This window comes from Solanum pennellii, chromosome 12 (assembly GCF_001406875.1).
Source record: "Solanum pennellii chromosome 12, SPENNV200".
NCBI classification, from domain to species: Eukaryota; Viridiplantae; Streptophyta; class Magnoliopsida; order Solanales; family Solanaceae; genus Solanum; species Solanum pennellii.
In genome coordinates this window covers 58791358-58815974 of record NC_028648.1, presented here as the reverse complement: position 1 = coordinate 58815974, position 24617 = coordinate 58791358, and the positions used below count along the sequence as shown (strand labels likewise).

Here is a 24617-nt window from a genome sequence, read left to right as displayed (position 1 = left end):
TGGTGGTTTAATTGGGCGAGCCAATACATGGAATCTGATACCCTGTAATTATAAAACATGTATCTTTAAATAAACTTTCTTGTTATATACTCAACGTAACCTTTGTTGTTCGACTTTCATTACATTATAACACAATATACATCACTATAACATGCAACCTGCATACATTACATCAACCAGTATACATTACATCACTGCCTACATTCACTCAAAAATATCTCATACAAGATGTATCCACTTATGTACTTTTTACAAAATTAAATGCATGTATATATCTACACTACAGTTACCACCATTGAACAACATAAATACTATATCATAATCAAAAAAACTATATTCATTTAAGTAAATTTTACAAATTAAAGTACACTGCATGTACATATGCAAAAATTATTCAAAAAAATAAAAAAAATAAAAAATGTACATACCTTTAATTCTTCACTGACTTCGTCTTGTTCTTCATTAACTGCATGTTCTCCGATCATGTCGGAAACTACATTTTTTACTTTCCTCCTCTTGTAACAATTTTTTTGAATCGCTTTCACCGTTGACCCTTTTCTTTTTGAAGGAGTCCTTACTATTTCATCTTTCGACTTCTTATGTAATTCCATAGCAGCAGTATATCCTGAAATTTGTGTTTTAATCTGAGTTATACCTAGGTCAAAAGATGGTATTTCAACCATGTTATGTAATGTATATTTGGTACCTCTTGTGATTATCCTTGTGTTATTTCGTTTAGACATAACAACCCAGATCCTAAAAAATCAAAAATAAATAAATATTAAACAACATAAATATTTCCGAAAATCAAGCAATGTTGCGTATTTGATTTGAAAAAATAAAACCTAAATTCGTGGAAGCTTGATAGAGATCTAATTGATTAAGAATTTTATGGTAACTTTGATTTTGGGAGGATTTTGGATATAATTTTGAAGCTGTAAAATTGGTTTCTTAGAAAATGACTACCCTAGAAATCAGATTTTAAGAGATAAGTAGTAAGCTGAAAAAAGGTTTTTTGGATTTAACATGAAAATAGCTTATTTAATTGAAGCTAGGCGTAAGGCTGAAAAAAAAATTTCTTGGAATTGACGTGAAAATAGCTTCTTTAATTGAAGCTAGGCGTGCTGTAGTACTATAGCTATGGTTTCTTGGAAAAAGACTAGAAATCAGATTTTTGGTAGGATTTAAGAGATAAAGTAAAAAGCTGAAAATAGATTCTCTGTAGTACTAATTATGTGCTGTAAAAATATAAATGGAGGCGTGCATGCAAAATTATGGAAGGAATACAACCATAATTATTATAGAAGGAATAAAAACGTTAAAATAGGAACATAATTAATTACGTGAGTAATACTAATTAATATAGGAGTATATTAAAGAGAGAGAAACGGGAGGCGTGAAAAATCATTAATATGGAATGTAATTAATATGAGATTATATTATAGAGAGAGAAACGTGAGGCTGAAAGATCAATTAATAAGGAATGAATACTTCCTTAAATTATGGGCATATAATATATTTTTTAGGATAATTTAATATTTATTTGCTATTTAATACTTATTTGCTATTTATTAATTAAATATAGTCATAAAATAAAAATTTATGGAAGTATAGCTATATTATTTTAATATAAAATATAGTTTGCCATTTTATGTAGTTTTTCCTTACATAAAATACATTCTTGTATGCAATATTACATATTTTAACATATTTTAATGCATCTAGATATATGCATATATCTTCGGATAAATAGAATTAAAATTATATAAATTTATTCTAGATATAATTTATAGTAAAGAAAAATTACTAAAATACACGTCTTTGTTTTTCTTATTTCCAATATTCCATTCTATTTATAAAGGGAAAATTGTATATAATAGCAAACTAATAACCTAAATTAAATGGAATAGCTAGGGTTTGATTTAATTGTGCTCCATAGCAAACGTTGGCAAAAATTTGCCAGGCGTCTCTCTCCCAAAAGTCTCGCTCGCCACTCTCTCATTCTCGCCTCTCTCGCTTTATACACAGAAGTGTATAATTTCTGTTTCTGTTTTGTATAAAGCGAGAGAACATTGTATATACACATGCAAAAATGTATATCTTCGTGTTATACACTTAATTATACAATTTACAAACATTTTACTTCAAATATTGCAGAGAAAAAGGCCAAAGAATTATACAATTGCGAATTATACAATTGCAGTGAAATACAATTTTTTCTAGCTTTATACAACAGAAGTGTATATATTGTGTTTCTGTTTTTGTATAAAGTGAGAAAAACATATATCTTCTTGCTATACACTTATAATTATGCAATATACATACATTTTAATTCGATTCAACTGTATGCAAAGCTAATTATACAATTGCAGCGAAATAGGCCAGCGAATTATACAATTTAGGCCAGCGAATTATACAATTTAGGCCAGCGGATTATACACTTGTATATGTATAGCGAACTATACAGTTTTTATGTTTGCTATGGAGCGCAATTATGCAAAGTTTGCTATAGCATACAAATATGAATTTTTTGTTTGCTATATGTGAAAGTTGCCCATTTATAAAAGCCGATAAAATCTCTTATTTTTTTAATGTATCCGAACTACATATTAATGCATACAAGCTACATATAATGTATCCAATTTATTTCATAATGTATCCAAGCTACATATTATTTTATAATGTATCTAAGATATTCATTAATGTATTCGAGCTAAATATTACTATATCCATTTTGTATTGCTTTTTAAAGGATTATAGATTGTAATTTTATATTAAAACTATGTGATTCCTAAAATTTAGGGTAAATGACAGAAATCACAAACTTTTAAGGGTAAAATTACCATTTGTCCCTTATAAGTTTATAATTACAGAAATTCCTCAAACTGATACAATAATATTAGCGCTGATACATTAATCTGGTGCATGAGATACATTAATCGTTAAGCAAGATATATTACATTTTATACATAATACACTAATTTGATGTACGTTTTATACATGATACACTAATCTGATGCGCGAGATACATTGATTCGATATGCTGATACACTAATCTGATGCGCGAAAATGAGGAATTTTAGAAATTTGTGAGACTAATTGGGAATAATGATAATAAGAGAACTTAAAACTTAGATTTCTGTCATTTTTCCTAAAATTTATCGTTATAGTTATCTAAACAAATCTAATTCGCCTCCCTCCCTCCCATTTTGCTCACCAAATCGAGCCCAACATGACCGACCCGGCCCACACTCTTTTCTCCAAAACGGCGCGGCATCTCTTCCCTCTCGCGAATTCAAAGTTTCAAACAGCAAAGTCTCCTTGATGGTATCAACAAAGAAGCTTCAATGCAGACACAGGACTAATATATAGCAGCAAAATTGAAGGTATTTTGTTTTCAATCTATTCAAATCGATGTCGAATTTTTAGTTTTTGCTAAAGTTTTCCTGCTTTGTAATTCAAGCGATTTTAGTTGAGAATGTGCTTTGACTGGTTATGTGAAGGTTAAATTGGACTCAATTCACGCTCCAAGTCGATGAACTCTTGAATGTAATGATCTTCCTCCCTGCCGCTGCTGCTGCTGCCTAATGGACGACGTTGATCGCTTATTTGAATGCTTCAAATGCGGCATTTCTCCCCCTCGTAATCGCTCTTCCCTTTACACTGCAATTATGTAAAACTTTTTTTTTTAATTTCCTCCCTATTTCCATTTGAAGAATAACATTTTGATGCCAAAAGGAAAATATAATGACTGGTTTGGTATTTTTCCTAGTTGTAAAAAGTTTGTTTTTTCTCAAAATTTGATCTTTTTTTGGTTTACTGTTGTATGACTAGCCAAAGGGTTGTTTTGAACTATATAAGATCTGTGTTCACCATTTTTTCGGAGTAATATCTGTATATTACATGTCAGAAATGCTTGCAAGACTTGAATTTTGACTATGGTCTATTTATAAAAAATAGGGCTCAATAGCTGGTAAGAAAGCTGCTCCAGTTTAGCAGCAAAATTTGGCAAGTATTAGAATATGGAATCCAGCTAGTGCGGAATTGAAGCCAAACAATGTTATACGAACATAAGTAATGGTAAGTTGTAAACAAAATAATAGGAGGCACAAATTCAACCAATGTGACCTACATCAACAAGCGGAGAGGAGCAAATTTATTCTAACAACCTGTACACAAAAGGGAGTACCAAATTAGAGATAGAACTTTGATTAATCCCAAAAATATATTCCAAACGAATACCTCACTGTTATCACTTACAAAGAAGAGTTTCTAAAAATTGGGGGATGATTTAAATGAAGGAAGAAGAACAATATTTATAGGGAAAATACTTGGTCTGCAAGTAAAGAAAAAGAATAAGAGAAAATACTTTTGTTCTTTGGCTCCAAGAACAATTGGTTCGCCATCACAAGTATTTTGCGTATGCCCAAATTTGGGTCATATCTTATGGAAAGAATCAAACCCTAACTTTTTACATATGGTGCTGTATAGTGTGGTTTCTTTGCGATCTTAGGCCATAAAAGAAAAAAATATAAAATATTTGAAAGTGCACCGCAACTATTCCCTCAGTTGTTGTTTGACCACATTCTAAGTGAACTTTAATTTTGATATTTCTCTATTATGTGGTTGTTAATTGTTTCTTATACAAATTTTAGATTCAGCAATAAGAGAAAGGAAAAAGGGAAAGCAGACTGTGAAGCAAAATGATACATTGGAAAAGCTATCAACATCTTCAGATATTTTTTCATCAAGATCAAAGGGAAAGTTCCAAAATGCAACAGATGTTGAACTCTGCCTACAAAATGTACATATTGCTTTTGTTCCTTTAATATGTTTCATTTTTTTCAAAATTTCATGGCTTCTTTTTCTTTCCCATTGATAATAAGCTTTACTTTCTTAAACACGTAGTTTCTTAAATTGTATTTAGAAGTACTATTTTTCAAGCACATCCCATGCCGGTGGAAACTACTAACTGAAATTCAAAGATTCTTCTTGTAGACCACTTCATCAACAACAAAGATACAAAGTCTTAAGAAAGCATCACAGTTCTCTCCCCTTGTGTTTTATGGTTCTCCACATGGAGTTCCTCCAAAAAGACCAGCTCGTTTGTTGCGGCTGTTGAATGAAATCCGTGTAGATTTTGACGAGCAACATAAATTAAGGTGATTGAAAATGATTTTTTATCACTTTTACCCACTAGTATGGTCATGCATTTTGCTTTTTTTGAAAAAAAGTATTCTTCCCTGTGTTTAAACAGCCAAGATATATGGGCCACATTTCCAAGGCAAGATGAAGCGATGAAGTATGCAAAAGAGAAAACTGATGCTCGTGTTTTCAGTTACCAGGATCATGTGAATGGTCAAAGAAGATTCCTCGTGTCCACATATAAAGAGTTCTGGAGAAGGTGAGTCTTCTCGGCTCTATCTGTTATATAAAAAGATTATACTTCCCCATGTCCTAAACTTTCTTTGTGTTTATAATTTTGATTAGGTACAAAACTATGAATCCTAAATTTCGGCACCACTATGAAGTTATCCAGGAGGTAATCTTTTCTAGTTTTCGTGTCAAAACAATAAGGAAATGCATAGATATGAAATTTATAATCAGGTGCTGCTGCTGATAAGGAATCATAGTAAAGAAGTACATAGGAGGTAATCTTTTGTAGTTTTCCTGTTAAAACAATAAAGAATTGCGTATAATCAAGTGAAGTGCATCAAGGATCAAGGATGAGGAGATGTTGGTTGAAGAGACCTTATAAGACGAAGATGACAATCATACTTCCAGAAACGCTCGAACAAAGAAGGGGATAGAGCCATTTTGCAGGGTGATTTAGAGCACCTGAGAGACATCGGGATTTTGGGTATAGTAGGTGTATTAAAGTTGAGGATGTTAAGCGTGCTATTAGTAGGATGAACAGGGGAAACGATTAAACCAGATGAGATTTTGGTGGAGATTTTGAAGAGCACAAACATGAAAGGTATGGAGTGGTTAACTGAGTTGTTTAATGTTGTCATTTTTAAGATAATGACAATGCTCAAAGAATAGAAGTGGAGTACAATGGTTCTGTTGTACAAGAGCAAGGGTGATATCCAAAATTGTAACAATTATAGTGGTATCAAGTTGCTAAGCCACACTATGGAAGTTTGGGAGAGGGCGGTGGAGATGTGGGTGAGGAGAGGTGTGTCCATTTTCGAGAACTTGTTTGGATTCATGCCATGGTGATTGACTACAAAAGCTATCTATCTTGTGAGGAGACTGGTGTAGGATATAAGGAAAGGAGGTACTTATATATGTTGTTTATTGGCCTTGAAAAGTCCTACGATAAAGTCCTACGGGAAGTCTTCTCGAGATGTCGGGATGCTTAAAGTATACTAGTTGGTATAATGAATCCAAGACTCGGGACAGAATGGTGGGAGGACATTCGGTGCTCTTCCCAGATGAGATGAGGTTGCACTAGGGATCAACACATAGCTTGTTTCTATTTGCATTGTTAATGGATGAATTGACGAAGGATATTCAAGATGAGGTGCCATGGTGTATATTATTTGGGTCTTTAATCTAGGGAAGTGGGGACATGGATGATGATGTCACACATCGTATTGGTGCGAGATGGATGAAGTGGAGGCTTGCCACCGGAGTCTTGTGTGATAAAGATATCACCTAAACTTAAAAGTAAGTTTTTTAAAGTAGTGATTGGACTGACTTTGTTGTATGGGGCGGAGTGCTGACAATTCAAAATCTCCAAATGTTTCAAAGATGCATGTTGCGGAAATTAGGATTTAAGGCAAGTTTATAAAGTAGTGGTTGGACTGACTTTGTTGTATGGGGCAGAGTGCTGGCAATTCAGAAACTCCTGCGTTTCGAAGATGCAAGTTGCGGAAATGAGGATGTTGAGATAGATAGTGATAAGATTAAGAATAAGGATTTTGGGACAAGGTTAGAGTGACCTCCGTTGTCGACAAGACAGGGGAAACGAGATTGAGATTGTTTGGGCATGTGAAAAGGAACCCTAGTGTGGAGGTGCGAGGGGTTGATGTAGTGAGTACTGGGAAAGGTAGAGGTAAGTTGAAAAAATATTGGAAAAAGGTAATTAGACATGACATGACGCAACTTCTACTCATCAAGGACATGGCGTTAAATGAAAGAGAGTGGGAGTCGTGTATTAGGGTAGAAATATAATAGGTAGTGAAGTGTTGTTTTGCTTTTTGACGGGCTTAAGCTTGGTGGTGACTGTCGTAGTATTTTTTTTTGAAGCTTATGACTGTCGTACTATTAGCTTTGTCTTTTCTTGCTTTTGATTTCTATCATCATCTGTTGTTTATTGTGTTTTACTTATCACACTATTTTGTTGTTACTGTTTTCTTATAGTTGTATTTTCTACACTGTCGTTTTTCCTTTTCATACCTACTTTGATTTGTTGTATGTGAGTCGAGGGTCCTCCAGAAACAGCCTCTCTACCGCTCCACAAGGTAGGGGTAAGGTCTATGTACATTCTATCCTCCCCAGATCCCACTTGTGAGGTTTCACTGGGTATGTCGTTTGTATAGTAATCCAGGAGGTAAGTTTTGTAATTTTATCACCGCTATGGAATGATTTAGTGAAAGTCCCTTCCAGAATCTTTTGAACTTCCCTTGATTGTCACATGATGAATTCTGTGCACTTTTATGTCAAAATATTACTTGGGATTTTAGTATACTAGCTTTGTATGTGTGTGAGAGAGAGATATGCCACCTTTATCTGATTAATAAAAAAGAGAGCCGCTGCAGATGTCAAACTGTTATATCTTATTTTCAGGGACTGCCATGCCATCTCTACTTTGATCTGGAGTTCAACAAGAGAGAGAATCCGGATAAAAATGAAGATGAAATGGTTGACCTTCTCATACAGGTCATCTTTGATGCAGTCAAGGAAAAGTACAGTCTTGAAGGAAACGATGATTGGGTTGTGGAGCTCGATTCCTCCAATGCAGGTTGGATGTTTAATGGACGGTTTTATCTAGTATTTCATCTTTGCGCAGTATGTTGTCAATATGATAATGTAGGTATGCATGTTTATATTATTGTTTGTATATATGTATTTTATTAGTGAACAACCAGCCCATTGACTCCCACTGTTGCAGTAGTACTTCTCTCACTATAGCTTAGTGTATGGTGTGAAACATGTCCGTCTACTCATTTCTTCGGTAATAAGCCAGAATATCTGGTACGAAAGCCTAGTAAAGTTTAATTTTTTTTAATTCAACTCATATGTATAAGCAAGTTAAATTAGGATTCCACTGGCCAATATGGCAAAAATAACTTATTTGACTAAAGTGGAACACTGGGATGGGTTGTTCTTTTGGTAATAAGCCAGAATATCTGGTATGAAAGCCTAGTAAAGTGTAACTTTTTTTAAAATTCAACTCATGTTTATGCAAGTGAAATTAGGATTCCACTGGCCAATATGGCAAAGAGACCTTATTACAGTTATTAGACTAAAGTGGAACACTGAGATGGGTTGTGATGCACCAATGCGTCACTGTAATGTTTGTCCACTTGCTTGTCCCTTGATCTGACTTGCTTTATCACCTGCATCATTATTTGTAACTAATGAATACCTCTGTGAAACAGAAAAGAAAATGAGAGGCACTCAACTTTGATTATTCCCCCAAGGTTTGGGTTTTGAATATCTACATTTACATGTCCTAAAAGGAAAGAAAATCAATACCTAACAACAATTTGAGTATTTCTTTTAATGAATTATGCTACCTACTATAATTATACATATTCTAGGATATTCACAGAGGTTCCAACATTTCCGTGCAAGCCGGTTTGGACCGTTGGCCCAGGCCCCCAACGATCAGATATCTGATTTCTCTTTTTAAAACTTAAAAGTAGAAAATAAATGTTACCGTTAAACTAGGCTGGTCTGGTTAACTGATTGTGTGGCTGATTAGACATTACCAGGTTTACCAATTACAGGCTACCAATTACCCAAATTAACTCGAGCAGGTCTGGTTCTTAGCGTAACCCAGCCCAATCTTGCCCCCTCTACCTATGCCGGTCCAGTCTGGGCGAAAATTGGTCCTCTAGTTGTTGGCCTTAACCAAGCTCTGATACCATGTAAAAAGGAAGAGAAAATGCAAGGAATTCAGCTTGATAATCCCTCAAGCTATTGGGGTTTAATTAATTACTTTTACATGTCCTAAAAAGGGAAGGGAATTATTACCTAATTACAATAGAAGTAAATTAAGCTTTCTACTATAATTATACATGTTCTAGAATATTTACCAAGATTCTAACCTCCGAAATAAGCTTGTAGATGTTCATATTAAAGAATAACTCTCTTCAACACACCTAACTCTTGAGAAACTTGGGACCTCTTCCCTTATTTATTTCCCAACTTGAAGAAATGTTCTCTTTTTGTGGAACAACTTTTCATTAGATCTTATACTGATTTTCAATATCCCAGGATCTTACTGTTGATGCACAAACATATTACTAAAGCAAAATCTGCATTTAGAACAGGAAGCAGTTTTAGCAGATATGATTATTTTGTAGATGAAGTTTCTTTTGGTGGATCAAATGGGGCACACAATTTGGTTAGGAACTGCAGTAAAGAATAGTATATGGGAGAACTATCACATGATCTGATGCAGAATACTCGTTTGCTATATCAATAAATTGTACGACAACTTCTCTACGTTGTAGTAATCAATATTAATGTAAAGCTTTGCTGGCAGAAAAATTTTCTCGTCATTTAATAATCCGATTTCCAAAAGCTGCTTTCAAGGACAACTCACATGCAGGTGCATTTGTTACAGAGGTATCATACACATCAGTTCCTCCCACTTAGGTCCTGTTTAATTTCAATTTATCATTTCGTGCAGGCCAATTAGGTGTTCACTTGTGTCTCACTATTTTTTGGTTACTTCTTATGTCTAACAACATGTGCATCATTCATATTTTTCGGAAGAATACTATTACAAATGATTGGTCATTTTAATTTGTTTATCTTATTCTCAGTTATCAGTTTTGTGCCCTATTGTCAGATATGTTCAAGGATCATTAGCATAAGTGAACATGATGGAAGATTAAGAAAGCTTTTCGTCTCAAAGGATTCAAGCTCAACTGATATTCCATTTCAGCTGTTTGTGGATAAAGCTGTCTACTCTAGAAATCGCTGCTTTCGCCTAGCCTTGTCATCTAAAGCAGGGAAGAGTTCTGTGCTTCTTCCAAGTGGACGTTTTAAATGTAAGGACATGGTATGTAACTTTTACTCTGATGGTGTTCATCACTAGGTTGATTATGTTAGTAGGTGACAATTTGTCTTCTGCATAAATGATTGTCAATTAACTAGGTGATTGTGTTAACTTGCTATAGCATCTCAGATTTTAGCTATCAGAAAGATATGTGGTAGTAAATGATGATGAGAAAAGATCTGTAGCATTTAAACTTAAATGCAACTAAAGTTAAACCACATAACTACTAGGATCATATTAACATCTTCTTTAATTTTGTGCTGAATGTACGTATCATCGCCCCACCTGCTTACTGCTAGAAACATTCAACTAACTTTTCCTAAAGGTAGTCTAACAGATGTCTTGGATCTGCACCAAAAGGTGTGGCCTAGTGGTCAATGAAGTGGTCGAGAACCATGAGGTCTCAGATTCAATTCTCAGCAGAGAGCCGGAGACAAAAAACACTAGGTGATTCTTCCCATTTCTTCTAGGCTCCAAGCCTTGGTGGACAGAGTTACCTGATTCCTGTTGCTAGTGGGAGGTGGCAGGTATGCCATGGAATTAGTCGAGGTGCCCGGACACCATGGTCATAAAAAAAAATAGGAGAATACCTGAAAGTCATTGCCAACTCTTACTTATCAAAGGAAAAAAAGCTGAAAGTCAGTACAGGGGTCCTGGTTTCTTATATACCAGAAATCTCTAGTACTCAAAATAACATAGTAAATGAAAGAAAAACACAAATCAATCGAAGAACATAAAACTTTTCAACATTATGATGTAATGTAGTGACTCAAACAGCACTAGATGAATAATTATTCCTTTATATTCCTCCTTTTGTTTGGGGGGATATCTTCTACTTCTCTATACTGCACCAGAGTTGGAGGAGAGCAGTATAAAGTTAGACAATGGGTTATTATGTTTTGTGAGATACTGGAATGTTGTTACCCTCCTTCCTTCTTTAAAAAGTGCTAAATTTTACTCCTGTTTCATTTTATATGGTAATATTTGATAGGATATAGGTTTAAAATGTTGATTTAACATGTGTACTATATTAATGGTAGTGGAAGGAGACACCAATTTTTAAAATTTGAGTAGTTAAATGAATTTGAATTCTTAAAACTTGAGGATGTGCTTAAACCTGTTATTTTTACACATATTGTGTACTTGTTCTAGTAGCCAGCATAAGCTGGCTTCTATAAGTGGTAGTTCATGCTTTGAGAAGAAATAAGACACCAACAATGATCAATATGTGTTCTACTCTGCATCTGATGCTCCCTATAGTTTAACGGCAAGCCTATTATTTAGGTTATCGCTACAAAATATTCTAGATAAGGAAATGGGAAGTATGTCCATGGTTGTTAAAAACCAACCATGAAAACCGTTTAGTATGCTTTACATGTGATATGTGCTTGTAGTTTAACCCCACAGACTTTTCAATTTATAACAGTCCGAGGAAGAAGTCTTTATGGCTTCCTTGATTTGCAATATGGATGCTGATTTTGAGAAGCTACTGATCTGCAAAATGGATCTAGATTGTATGAAGGCCCTTCAATTTGATACAGAGGTAGCTCCTCTTCACGTACTATTTTTTGTAGCACTTGGATTACAAATTCTTTTGTCATTTTGTGTTATGAACTTTATTTTAGCCCTTCCTATGTTTTTATTTTCTTTTAAGAATAGAAATTTTTTGACAAAATTTTAAGAATAGAAATAAGTTCAATAACTTATAATATGAAGTCTAATTTGACACCAGTTGCAGTAGTCAGATATAGAGATGTAACTGCTGCTATAGTTTAGGGAAAAGCTTCAATTAATTGCACTCTAAAGGGCTCAAAATCATTTTGTATGCAGATTACCAGGAGTTTCCAACGGCATTCTGCTGTTTCATTGAATTTTGACCTAAATGCTTGTAGAAGTGATGATCCTTCAAAAACTTATTCGACGGGAAAATCACCGTTCCCATATCTGGATGTGTTTGTAGAGTCTGTTGCTTCAATTGGAAATATACCAGGTGACACCCGCGACTTTCAGCTTCTTTAGAGCAGACAAACATGAACGACTTTTATTTCCTCTTCTCTTCACCCTTATCTTTTTCCATTCACATGCGTGCCTTGTAGAATAAATTGGACCGTGCTTGCATATGAATAGTTTGTTCCTTTTTATTTTCTTTGTTTTATGTTGTTCGTGTGTATATATTGTAATTACTTTCTGCAATTATCTCCATATTTCTTCATAGCAGGAAGTAAGATAAAGGCATTAGTATATTACTAATTTAAGTGCCCATTCCTTCATGTTACAGTTTTGCCAGAACACCTTGCAAATTGTGAATGGGCCTCCCTCTCTTTCTTGTCTTTGTTTTAAAAATTAGATAGGAGAGAGAGCTTTCAGGGGGTATTTACTAGGTCTGCACCATTATTTTGATTGGCTACTGATTTTGACTGTTATCAGAGTACTAGTTGCTTCTCTCTCTTTTCTTATGTACTTTGATGGGTCATTTGGTTCATGGACAAGTTATAGAAAGATTAAAATGTATGAGGATTATTATATGGTGAATTATAACCACTTGATAATTGTCTTTTTAGGAAATGTTTGGTTCGTTGTATTAACATTTAGATATGATGTGCAATCATCTAAAAGTCTGTTTGGTTTGAAATGAAAATGCTGATACCAATCATACCCTTGGCCTAAATAAAAAGAAAAAATCCAATCTAATTTTGGATTATATTAAGATGTGAACTACTTTTTCTGTAACATAATCACATATTTTATGAGATATATAATTTCTTTTACTATTTTAGATAATGAACACTTCTAGAAGGAAAACTGAAATGAGGTATAATAGATGAAATAGTTCTTTTGTAAGTTTTAACCTGAAATTTATTTTGACCTCTTGTATTATTATTTCATATGAATTTCAGCATAAAATGATGCACTAATTTCAACATGACGAATGCAAGATTATCAATACATCGATTAAGGGGGGAACAAAACGTCGTCTTTTAAATTTAAAACTGACCTATGGAGCATGTTTCACTCGATTTTTGGACTTAGCTGGGTGATGCCATTCCATGTAGTGTTAAAGATGCATATGAAAGCTGGAGTGCATGAAGTGTTGGTAAATCCATCAGGTTTATCTGGAGAATGGTATCTACCTCATTTTTTTGGCGTTTTTGGACAAAAAGGAATCGTAGATGCTTTAATGGTTTTTCAACTCCATTAAAGTTGAAACATGAGGAATTGCCCAATTAACGAAACAGTCCTCCTACATTAGCATACATAGTTTCGGGTGCTTGACACTTGTACAAATGCCTTCTTGGTTTACCAAACACTAGTCCTAATACATATATTAACATACGACTCATTGGGATCATTTCGACATACTCTTGATGGCTTTGTCAACATCCGTGAACTCCAACTTGATGGCTTATTCCTAACAGAGAAAGGCATGACCCAGGAAAGACCAAAAAAGCAACAAAACATATTCCAGAGGTCTGAGGCAGATGGGCAGTGCAGTAGCAAGTGGTTGACACTTTCTCTGTGCTTGTGGCAGAAATAGCATCGGTTAGCAAGTCAGAATTTCCTTTTGGAGAGATTATCCTGTGTGAGGCATGAGTTATGTAGTGCAGAACCTCTGTGGGATCAATTCTTATTCATACCCATAGCATTATCTAATAGGTATCATTCTGACATTCGGGACATTAGATATTTCCATAAGAGAGATGTATGAACTTGACATGGAGGTCTGGTAAGTGTATAAAACAATTGTAAGACCAATAACATTATATGAGAGTGAATATTGGGCCTTTAAGGTCCAACATATCCACAAGATGAGTGTTGCAGAAATATAAATGTTAAGGTAAGTGTATGATTAGAAATGCACAAGTAAAGTTACTGATTAAAGATGAAATGATAGAGGGTCATTTGACGTGGTTTGGTCATTTTTTATGTCGACCTGTGGATACACCGATCTGTGGTGATATCAGAATGATTGAAGATGTTCAAAAATGGAGAGCTCTAAAATAACATAGAAGTTGTCACGAAATACCTACAATAAAAGAAAGTTGACTCGAAAACCTACAATATCTTAAAATCATTACAAATTTAGTGAATTTGAACACAATGAAAGAAAAAGATTTATATAGGCATTATCAACTAGTCAGGTTTAAGTCTTTAGTCATGCTGGTAAACTTACATTAGGTCCAACTTCTAAGAGTTTTTTAAATCTTGTTACATATTTGTATTTCTTTGGAAAATATAGATAACCTGTAAGAGAACCTAAATTTGAATGAAATGGGTTCAGAAGGAACAATACTGAAATGAGGATTCATATAGCCGAGACCAACTAGCTTTGGATTGAATGCTAGTAGTTGTTGCTCTGAACTACCCGTGTGCCTTTCTGTGCCATACTGTCTTCATTGTTTTGATGCTTGGATGTCAGATAATGTTCTAGTTCCAGTTTTCTGCTAGTCAATGCTTAAAAGCTTTGGCAGTCTACATGTGTCTTGAGCATGGAATCAAGGATTACTGCTTATTTTCTTTCTATTAATTTCTTCGCAGGAAAAATCCGAAGTTGGTATTGGTTTTCTGAGTATGCATTGATGGTTTACAGCATGTCTAGGAATAGATTCTGTGAAAGAATTGGCAGACAACATAAAAGCAATCATGGTAATGCATCACCAATATTACTTTTGCAAGGAAAAAACTTTTGGTAGTGGTCACATCTGTTTGATCTCGCGTTCTCCACTCTTTTATTTCTCATCCAAGGTCACCTTGCAGGACATGTTTCCATTTTCTCTATTGGTTACATCAGATATAGTCGTGCTCGGAGTATCTTTTACTGATTAATTTAGATTCTGTGCGATGATATGCTTTTTTTTAACGTTGCCCCTCACATATGGTGTCAGTTATGTACGTAGTTGATCTGCAAAGGGGTGCTTATTATCAGAAGTGCTATGATCCTGATTGCAGAGGTAAGCAATGGTCTTGTTTCATTCATTAGTTGAACTTTTTGGCTAAAGAATGATGACTTGTAGCCTTTAATGATGTTAAAAGGCTATCGATCTCCCTTACGACCTGTCCCTGACAATGTTATACCTCATTCATCCATTTCCTTCAATCTTCCTGGAAATAATATGGACGAGGAGCAGCCAACTGTAACCAGTGACACAAGTATTTTCAGCAGCTGCAAGAAAGAATGGTGGCTTGAAGCTGTAAGAGTTGCAGACAGCATTGAGAACGTACAGAAAGCATTGGATCTTACTGAGGTTGTTTATCTTCACTCCAGCTTCTTTTGAATATTTTTCAAATATACTTGATTTGTTGTTGTAATAGTAGCTGTCCCACAAAGGTGAGTTTTCATCATATGCTTAGGTATATCATGAATCTCAGATCTTGGGGAAAATTGATATGATAGGATCTAAATGAGCAAAACCCAAACTTTAGGTGATACTGAGGCTCAGTAACTGAGCAATAAAGGGTTATGTGTTTTCTCCCGTTCAGTTTTAGTTCCCTTTTACTTCGTTTTGTTTTTGTAATTAGACAATATTGCAGTTTAGCTGTTCGCAGATCGTTAGTTGTTTGCCTGTGTTAGAACAGAAGTAAGACCTTTGCAAGTTAACTTGCTAGTTGTAGGATTTATCAATGTGGATGCAACTGTTGTATGGGCGGGTTGAAATGGGCGTCTAGCGGAATGAAGTGATGTACATTGTTAACTGAAACAAGAACTTATCTCTTCCTCTTTTACGCGAACTAGATGTATCTGACTAGCTTCTTCATTTTTGTTACTGAAGCAGGACGAAACATGTGAAGAAGATGAGTGGTGGATGGCTGTCGAAGAGACTGCATACCAGATCGAGCTATCGTATTTTGGAAAAGCCTAGCCATTTCAGCCCTGGCAAAATGCTCAACTTGTAAAACTAGCCAGGTCCAACTAGTTGGTGCAAACCAGTGCATGGTGGAATGCTACATTCCAATTTCCAAGTCTATTTAGCTATGTTCATGGTTTGGGTAAAAATCGATACAAATCGACTAAATAAATCAAATTTATTTTGGTTTAATTTTGGCGTAGTTGAATTTTTTTTTGAAGAAATGAAAGGGAAAGGAGACGTTTGATGAATAAAATTGGGCCTAGCTACAGTTAGGTGATGTAAGATGGATTTGTAAGTATGCTGTTGGATATTTTGGTGTCTAGCTAATTAAACAGTAGATGCACGTGAAAGCTTATTAGTTAAAGAATATGGTACTTTTCATTTCCGCTTAATTGAGAGTAGGAAGGTTAAACTATTTAATGTTCAACGTGAAATAAAATTATATATTTAGAAATTCTATTGAAAGTACTATTAGTCACATTAGATAGTACTTTTAAAAAATATAAAAAAATATTTATTTTGTCTTAATTTATATGACTTGCAATTTCTGTTTAGGGAGTTCAGAAAAAAATACAAATATCTATATTTAGTGATAGAGTATTCTCTCTGTTTCAAAAAGAATGACCTCCTTTTCTTTTTTTTGATGATATGTTTAAGGCCACAAAATCAAAGGATAATTTTATACATTCAATCTAACTTTAATTTATGACCACATCATAAAAAAGTCTTTTTTATACTCTTAAACTTCGTATCAAGTCAAATCAGATAATTCTTTATGAAACGGAGAGAGTAAGTTTTAGTTTTGCTCTTAATAAAATGATTAATTTGACTATCCAATTGAACAATTTCGTTTTTCCTATCTCAAAATGCTATATTTGTTGGTCGGTTTAGTTTAATCATTGATTTGGCTATTCATGGCCAAACCAAGGAGCAAGTTAGTGACTTGGTCATGATTCCTTTTTTCTTTTTGATATTCGAGCTAAAAAATAATTAAAGGGCAACAATGAAATTTTTTAATGTTTGATATTTATATTTAAATTTTAATTGAATTTGAATCAATTGAAGAATAAAACACTCCTAAAAAGGCGATTGGAGAAAATTTAAAAAGATAAGAAGCACAACGACATGAAAGAAGGGCAGCGGTTCTCACCAAATTCATAAATCATTTAAACAACCAAAAAACAGCTGCAAACCAAAAACTTGAAAAAAAAAGCAACCATAAAACAAAACAAAAGAAAGAAAAGCAATATATTGCTTTTTTCTTTCTTTTTTACGTACAAAAAAGGCAAATCAATTTCTAGACCCAACATAAATTCAAACAACATACAAATCATCAATTTAGAACTTAAAAATCGCTTGATAAAGGTGCATGTTCATGGTTCATGAACACATTGCTATAGATAAGACCAGCTAACCCACCACCAACAAGTGGTCCAACCCAATAAATCCAAATACCAGCAAAGTTTCCACTAACCACAGCGGGTCCAAATGAACGGGCTGGGTTCATCGAACCTCCGGAGAACGGGCCTGCAGCTAAAATGTTAGCACCAACAATGAAACCGATCGCTATGGGTGCAATGGTACCCAGTGAACCCTTCTTCGGGTCAGCTGCTGTGGCGTACACTGTGTACACCAAAGCAAATGTAATGATTATTTCCATCACGACTCCTTCGGCAGCTCCTACTCCAGCAGCCACACCGTGGATCGGAACCGCCTGATTAATCATTAAAAAATTTACAATTTTGTAATAATGTATACCACATAAATTTCGATTCAGCAAAATACAAAACTTACCATTCCTCCGGTCACAACTTTGAGAAGGTAACAACCAACAATTGCACCCAAAAGTTGGGCAATCCAGTAAAATAGACCGGTGAGAAGGGTGATTTGGCCACCGAGAGCCAATCCGAATGTGACGGCAGGGTTTACGTGACCACCGGAGATATTAGCAGCAATGGCAACAGCCACGAACAGTGCGAATCCATGGCAAACTGCAACAGCTACTAGCCCAGAAGGATCAAGAGCAGCATCAGCTGTTACCTTGTCTGCAATTAATACATTACAAAATTTTGAAATCAGAGACGGATTCAAAATTTATAACTTTTAAATTGAATGACCAAAGTAACAATGTGGACTTTAAGGGTAAACTATACGAATTTAATATCGTTACCTAAAAAGCAACTATAGTTAACTATGCATATAATAACTGAAATTAGCAATAACTTAATGTTACCATCAGTGGTGAAGCTAAAATTTTTAATAAGGAGATTCAAAATCTGAAGAATTAAACAGAGGAACTAACTAAATAACTTTAATCATGTATAAAAAATATTATTCTTCAGCGAAAGGTGATGAAACCCAACTAACACAAGGCTAGCTCCGCTCCTGGTTACGATACGCTAAAATATAGTGATAATATAATACTACAAGTGTGTAAATTAAGGAGGAAGATTGAGTTTTATTAACTGTAAGCAATAGCTGAACCAACTCCGGCGAAGACAAAGAGCAAAGTAGAGATGAATTCAGCAATGTAGGCCTTAATAGACCCTAAGCTGAATGAATCATCGAATCGTCCAAAAGCTATGCAAGGCATTTTTAAATTTATAACGCAAAAAAGAGAAGAAATTATAGTAAAATAAACACTAAGAAAATGCTTGCTTGCTCTCAAATGACAATATATAAAAGCTCTTTCATTGTCACATATTTATACTAGGAAATACACAAATATAATATAAAATTTTATTTAATAAATATAATTTTTTTTTGGTTTTTCACTCCTCCTCACGTAGTGTAGATAAGGGAATAATTGCATATGTGGCAACACCTATCCAATCAATTTTTTTTTGTAACAAATAATATTCCAAGCTGGCATTAACATGTTTTTAATAGAAGTGTCTGGAAGATAGGCAATAATAATAATAATAATAATAATAATAATAATAATAATAATAATAATATATGCATGTGAAATGTAGGTCCAATGTAATGGAAAAGTAATGATTAGAAAATGGAGTTGATAGGGGGAACTTGGGTAAATAATAAATGGACAAAAGAATTACCCAGAAAGTTAAGAAAATTATAATATTTTTATTTTAAAATATTTTTTTATTTGTAATTAAAAAATATTAAAATTAAAAATATAATAATATTTTAAAAGATAAAATATATAGAAAAAATATCTTTCTGACTAAATTTTTTTTGACCAAAAAAACTTTTAGGAGCAAATTTATTAATGGAAGGTTTGGTCCACAAAGTGCGCCTGACCGACCATGAACAAAGAGAATGCTAGAATGGGGTTGTTTGATGTGGCCTTTTGGATTTATTTAAATTCTGTGGATAAGAATTGAGCTGCCCTTAATTAGTCTTCTCTTAATTAGCTTAATAAAATGAATTAGATAATGTGAAAATTATATAATTAGAATTAGGTTTATATCCTATACTAATCTTATCTATATGTATTTTACTATTTTTTCAATTTTAATTTGTGCTGACATTTTTCGTTTTTCGATTTAAATTTGATCGGCAATTTGTATATAGAATCTTTAATTTTTTTGAAATGAAATTTATAACTACGTAAAAAGCACTATTAGTCACAATAACTGATAATTCAAAATGTTTCAAAAGATCTATGATATTTTATGGTCAAATTGATCGACTTGTTTGAATATTGAAATTCGAAAAGTGCTACATAAAATGGGACGGGGGAGTACTAATTAAAAGTTTTATACAATATATTGAAGAAGATATATGAATTTTTAAGAGAGGCGAGCTAGATGAGAAGGCAAGCAAGATAATCATATATCTCAGATAAATGCAAATCACTCTAAATACATGTATCTGAAGTACAAGATACATAGGATAATGATGAGTGAGATGGAGGTGACGCGCAAATGAGATTTCTTATGTATCCTAGATATATGCTATTTCACTCTGATAAGTGTATCTAAATAAATTACACATAATTTTGATCCTATGTATTTTGAGAAACATGTATCTAGATGTATGTGGACACACTAAAATAAGGTAAAATTCGTATATTACAAACTAGAATCTAAGTAATTAGTTTCAAAATTAGTAAATTTTTTGTTCGTTATCCTTATAGAATAACGGGTCATTTGGTAGGTGGTTAGAGTTAAGCATATATTAGTAAAGTAGAATCAACTATGAATAAATCTATGTATATTTTTTATGCATATATTAGTTATTTCACATTGCATCCTATATGAATTAATATGTATATATATATATATATATATATATATATATATATATATATATTTTTCCTCATAACTTATACATATATTAATCATTTATGTTATTAAATTGTCACCAAACTAAAAGTCATATCAATTATATATATAAATAACTTATTTTCTATCTATCTATCAATTTAAGTATAAAATATACAAAAATTAATATATAAAGAATTTATTTCTTATGAGTATAACCCCTTGGCATTTAATAATAATGATGAGAAATATTACATCAATTTTTTTTAAATAATTATTGTTATATTTTTTATTATAACAAAAGATTATTATAAACAAATATATAAAATAATGTGAAATTAATTTTAATAAGTTTATTATTATAATACAATATTGTTATAAAAGATGATTATCATGGAAAGACCTATCTATATATAATTTTTTTGGGTAAGAATATGTAGGTTTTGTTATGTATATATTTGAGTTTTTGACTAGAATTATTTCTAAAGTATGATCTAAATCTAAAATATATTCTCGTGTTATATAAGTGAACAAAAAAATTCTTGCACTATTTAAAAAGTTGCAAGATTCATCATTTTCTCTTTCTCTGTTATTTTAAAAAAAACTCGTGTCACTAACAAAAAATGTACAAGGTTGAATGAATATATGTAGGTACGCATTGCTAAACTAGTGAAGTTGACTGATTTTTTTAATTCCTGGGAATTGAGGGTTTAAGTCATATTCTACAAAATATATTCAAATTTTAAATATTCTTTGTAGAAAGTAAAGCCAAATACAACTCCAACTTCAAAAAGTTCAAATAAATTATTTTTTTTAAAAAAAAATCATAACTAAATGCTTACATAATTTCACTAAATTTTCAACATTTCTGCACATTGTATAAAATGTGAATTGCATTGTACATATAGTGCATACGTACTGAATGTTTTATTAAAGTAAATCTCTAAATAGTTCAACGTAATATTTTTAAAATAATTTTTATACATAATCTTTCTAACCAACGAGACCTACTATATAAATATTTCAAAACTTATGTGGTATTGCAAGTCAATTTACTTGATGATGCAAAAAACATATAAACTAACAACACACAAATTTAAATTATGAGAACGAAATATTCATTTTCTATCCATATCCTTATTCTCTTTAGATAACTTTATCTTCTCATTGTGGCTAAGACATGACCAAGTTAAAAAAATATTTTTTTTATTTGTTCAAATAGTTTAGTGACAAAAATAGAATGAAGGAATAAGGATGATTCCTGTTATTTTTTTAATAAATATATAATAATATTTTTTACTTACTTAAATAATATAAGGATGTACATTCAATTTGAGTAATAGTTGAGAAATAGTTTTAGCCAAAATTATATATATTTCATATAGTTAGTGATAATGATGTGAGTTTCCATTATTGCTTACTTTAAGTCGTTGCAATTTAAGGGTTTGGATATTCCCATTTTATTCCATAGTTCTATCGGAAGCTTTTGAGCTGTATATATGAATGATTTTAGGTGAGTATAAAATATTGGGAAGTCTCCTATTTTTGTTGATGATAATATAAAAAAAATAAAATCATATCTACGACATCAAAAAATTGAAACCGAGAAGGTATATTTTAGTTAATAGTTTTAGCTTATGTAGTCGAAATAAAAAGGAATATATTAATTAGGGATGACAACGGGGCAGTGCGGAGTGGGCCAGGATGATGAGTTGAGCTTAATTCGAAGAAAGATTAATCCTCCACTCCGCTCTACATAACATTTTTTTTCATTTTCAACCCGTCTCACCCTGTCCTGCATAGACCCACCCCTTCCGCTTCGCATAGACGGTCTGCCCCACGTAATTTTTTTAATATTTTTATTTTTTAGTTAAGTTTGATACAAAAAATAAAATTTATAAAAATAAATTTATATTTGATTAAGTTATAGTAATTTAATAAATAATGACTTAGAATTTTATTTTTTGAATGTAAATTATGAAGCATGTAAAAAATTGTTTCAAATTTAATTGAACCATTTTCATTTATTATCTTGAATATGTTAGCAACTTTAAAGAAACTATCTAAATAAATAATGTTTTATCACTCTTATAATATGTAAAAAGTTAAAATTAAGTTGAACCCGCACAAAATCGGATAGATTCGCAACTCACCCCACTCCTCATTAGTTTTTCAAAAGAAAAATTAGCAAACTAGTCAAAATTCTTAACTTAATTAGTAAAAATATCTACACTTTAAAATAATTATTGAAAATGTCAAAATGTCAATATTTTAGAAATTAATTTGTATTCAAATTTTATTTTTCAAAACAGTCCAACTTTGAATCAAATTCTACATCCATTACCTATTTACGCTTCTTCCTATGCTTTAGTACTTTTAAATTTATTTTAGGGATAATTCACAAGTACTCCCTCAACCTATGCTCGAAATCTCAGAGACACACTTATACTATACTAAGGTCCTATTACCCCCTGAACTTATTTTGTAAATAATTTTCTGCCTCTTTTCGGCCTACGTGGCACTATCTTGTGGGTCCTATGATGGTTGACTTTTTTCAAACTAGTGCCACGTAGGCTGAAAAGGGATAGAAAACTACTTATAAAATAAGTACAGCGGGTTAATAGGACCTTAGTATAGTATACGTGTGTCTCTGGGATTTTGGGCATAGGTTGAGGGGGTACTTGGACATTATCCCTTTATTTTCATCTTTCACTTTTCAATTTTTTTTCTCTTTCATCAACTTTTCTGTTTTCACCATTCCCATCATTCACTTTTTTTTCTTTTATCAAAATTTCACCATTATTCTCTCTCATTATTGAAGAAAAATTAATTATTCAAGTTCGTAACAATTTGTTCAGATCTATCAATTAATCAAGAAATCTCTCAATTGATAAAGGTATTTTTGAATTTATCATTTATTTTGCGAGATTTTGTTTTCAAATCATACATAATGTTGAATTTTTGGGTTGTATCTATTGAGGATTTTTCGTCATTTTTTTAATTATTGTGTGAGTTTGTTAACATATTCATCAAATATTTATGTACTTCAGATTTTTTGTGTTTAAAATAATTTTTGTCGATCTTTTTTTGTGATATGTTTTTATATTTCAAATTTAGTAGAATCCATATAAGCATTTAGGTATTGAGTTATTTTGTAAAAATATTTTAAAGTATTTTGAATGTTCTGTAGTTTGTAGTCAAATGTGTTGTTACAAAGTGATAATCTAAATACAAATCTGTATTTTGATTATTTAAAATTGTGAATGAATATGAATCAAAGATAAACTAGTTGGTATAAACATATAATGAACAAAATAAAATACAAAACTATTTGACTGATGCAATTAGGATGAATACACATAATGAATACATAAATAAACTGTATTTTGGTTATTTATAGTTGAGAATGAATACGAAATCAAAATATAAATACAAAACTTTATGGTATACATTAGGACGAATATGAAATCAAATCTAAATACAAACTATATGGTATACATTAGGACGAATACGAAATCAAATCTAAATACAAATTATTTGGTATACAAAGTGATACTGAAAATAAACAAAATAAAATACATATGTAAGATGGATGAATACATATATCATGAATACATGAGTTCTGAATATTGAAAAATTTCTTAAAAGGAGATACATAAACTTCATAACCTTAACATGTTTTAGCCAAATAACTTCATAAAATTTCAGATATTTTTAAAGATAAATTATAATTTCATAACGTCAAAAATGATGCCTTAATAGAATAAACTGGTTCAAATATGATAATGTATGGTAAATAAACTTGTTTAAAAACAAAATAAATTAAGAAAATTGAATATTGATCTTTTAGAATAATGGTCATAGGAGTGTTTTTTAGAACATGGTAAAAGAAGAAGAAAGAGATAGAAGTTGGTGTATTTTGTTAAATTATCAACGGAAAAGTGTAAAAATTGCCCCTAAATTATGTGAAATAGATCATTTATACCCTTTTGTTACATTTTGGGATAAAAAAAAATGCCCCTATTGTTATCCTAGGAGACCACATATACCCTCAAGAGTTAATATCCCATATTTTTATTGACTTGGCAAGCCATGTGGGACTAATCCTTCCACCTAAGCATTGCCAACTAGGATTCACTACAAAAGAACTAGACCTTTAGAAGCGGCAATAGTCGCCACAAAAGCCCAAAAAATCATCACTAAAAGTTTTCAACATTAAATTCTAACTTTGTATTTTTTTTCTTCATTGTTTTTTAAAAATAAAAATGATATCGATTAAGTAGGAGTTTGAAGACATTGTAT

At 32.3% G+C, this 24617-nt stretch overlaps 2 protein-coding genes and 2 long non-coding RNA genes across 6 annotated transcripts; 1 reads left to right on the top strand and 3 right to left on the bottom strand.

Annotated features, from left to right (window-relative positions):
* LOC114075075 lies at positions 1-994 on the bottom strand. Its single transcript, XR_003575407.1, has 4 exons — positions 846-994; positions 707-756; positions 429-625; positions 1-42 (listed from the first exon to the last, which is right to left on the bottom strand). It is a non-coding gene; the product is annotated as an uncharacterized LOC114075075 (long non-coding RNA).
* A 2285-nt stretch (positions 995-3279) lies between these two features.
* Positions 3280-16450, top strand: LOC107005748 (DNA-directed primase/polymerase protein). 3 transcript variants are annotated; one of them, XM_015204403.2, is made up of 15 exons: positions 3280-3386; positions 3504-3642; positions 4656-4804; positions 4999-5162; positions 5258-5404; positions 5491-5542; positions 7795-7969; positions 9722-9804; positions 10031-10243; positions 11667-11783; positions 12071-12230; positions 14777-14884; positions 15124-15189; positions 15272-15483; positions 16012-16450. In XM_015204403.2, exons 2-15 carry the CDS (start codon positions 3588-3590, stop codon positions 16096-16098), a joined length of 1788 nt encoding a protein of 595 aa, XP_015059889.1. In that variant the 5' UTR covers positions 3280-3386; positions 3504-3587; the 3' UTR covers positions 16099-16450. The 3 variants fall into 3 exon arrangements, with proteins under 3 accessions (XP_015059889.1, XP_015059888.1, XP_027769119.1); XM_015204402.2 differs by having other exon boundaries at positions 16009-16450; XM_027913318.1 differs by lacking the exons at positions 15124-15189; positions 15272-15483; positions 16012-16450 and adding an exon at positions 14996-15106.
* On the bottom strand, positions 3381-4648 carry LOC114075076. The gene is made up of 2 exons (XR_003575408.1): positions 4133-4648; positions 3381-3663 (listed from the first exon to the last, which is right to left on the bottom strand). It is a non-coding gene; the product is annotated as an uncharacterized LOC114075076 (long non-coding RNA).
* A 762-nt stretch (positions 16451-17212) lies between the features above and the next one.
* On the bottom strand, positions 17213-18770 carry LOC107007404 (aquaporin TIP2-1-like). Its single transcript, XM_015206019.1, has 3 exons — positions 18553-18770; positions 17881-18131; positions 17213-17800 (listed from the first exon to the last, which is right to left on the bottom strand). Exons 1-3 carry the CDS (start codon positions 18677-18679, stop codon positions 17432-17434), a joined length of 747 nt encoding a protein of 248 aa, XP_015061505.1. The 5' UTR covers positions 18680-18770; the 3' UTR covers positions 17213-17431.
* Positions 18771-24617: the final 5847 nt, after the last annotated feature.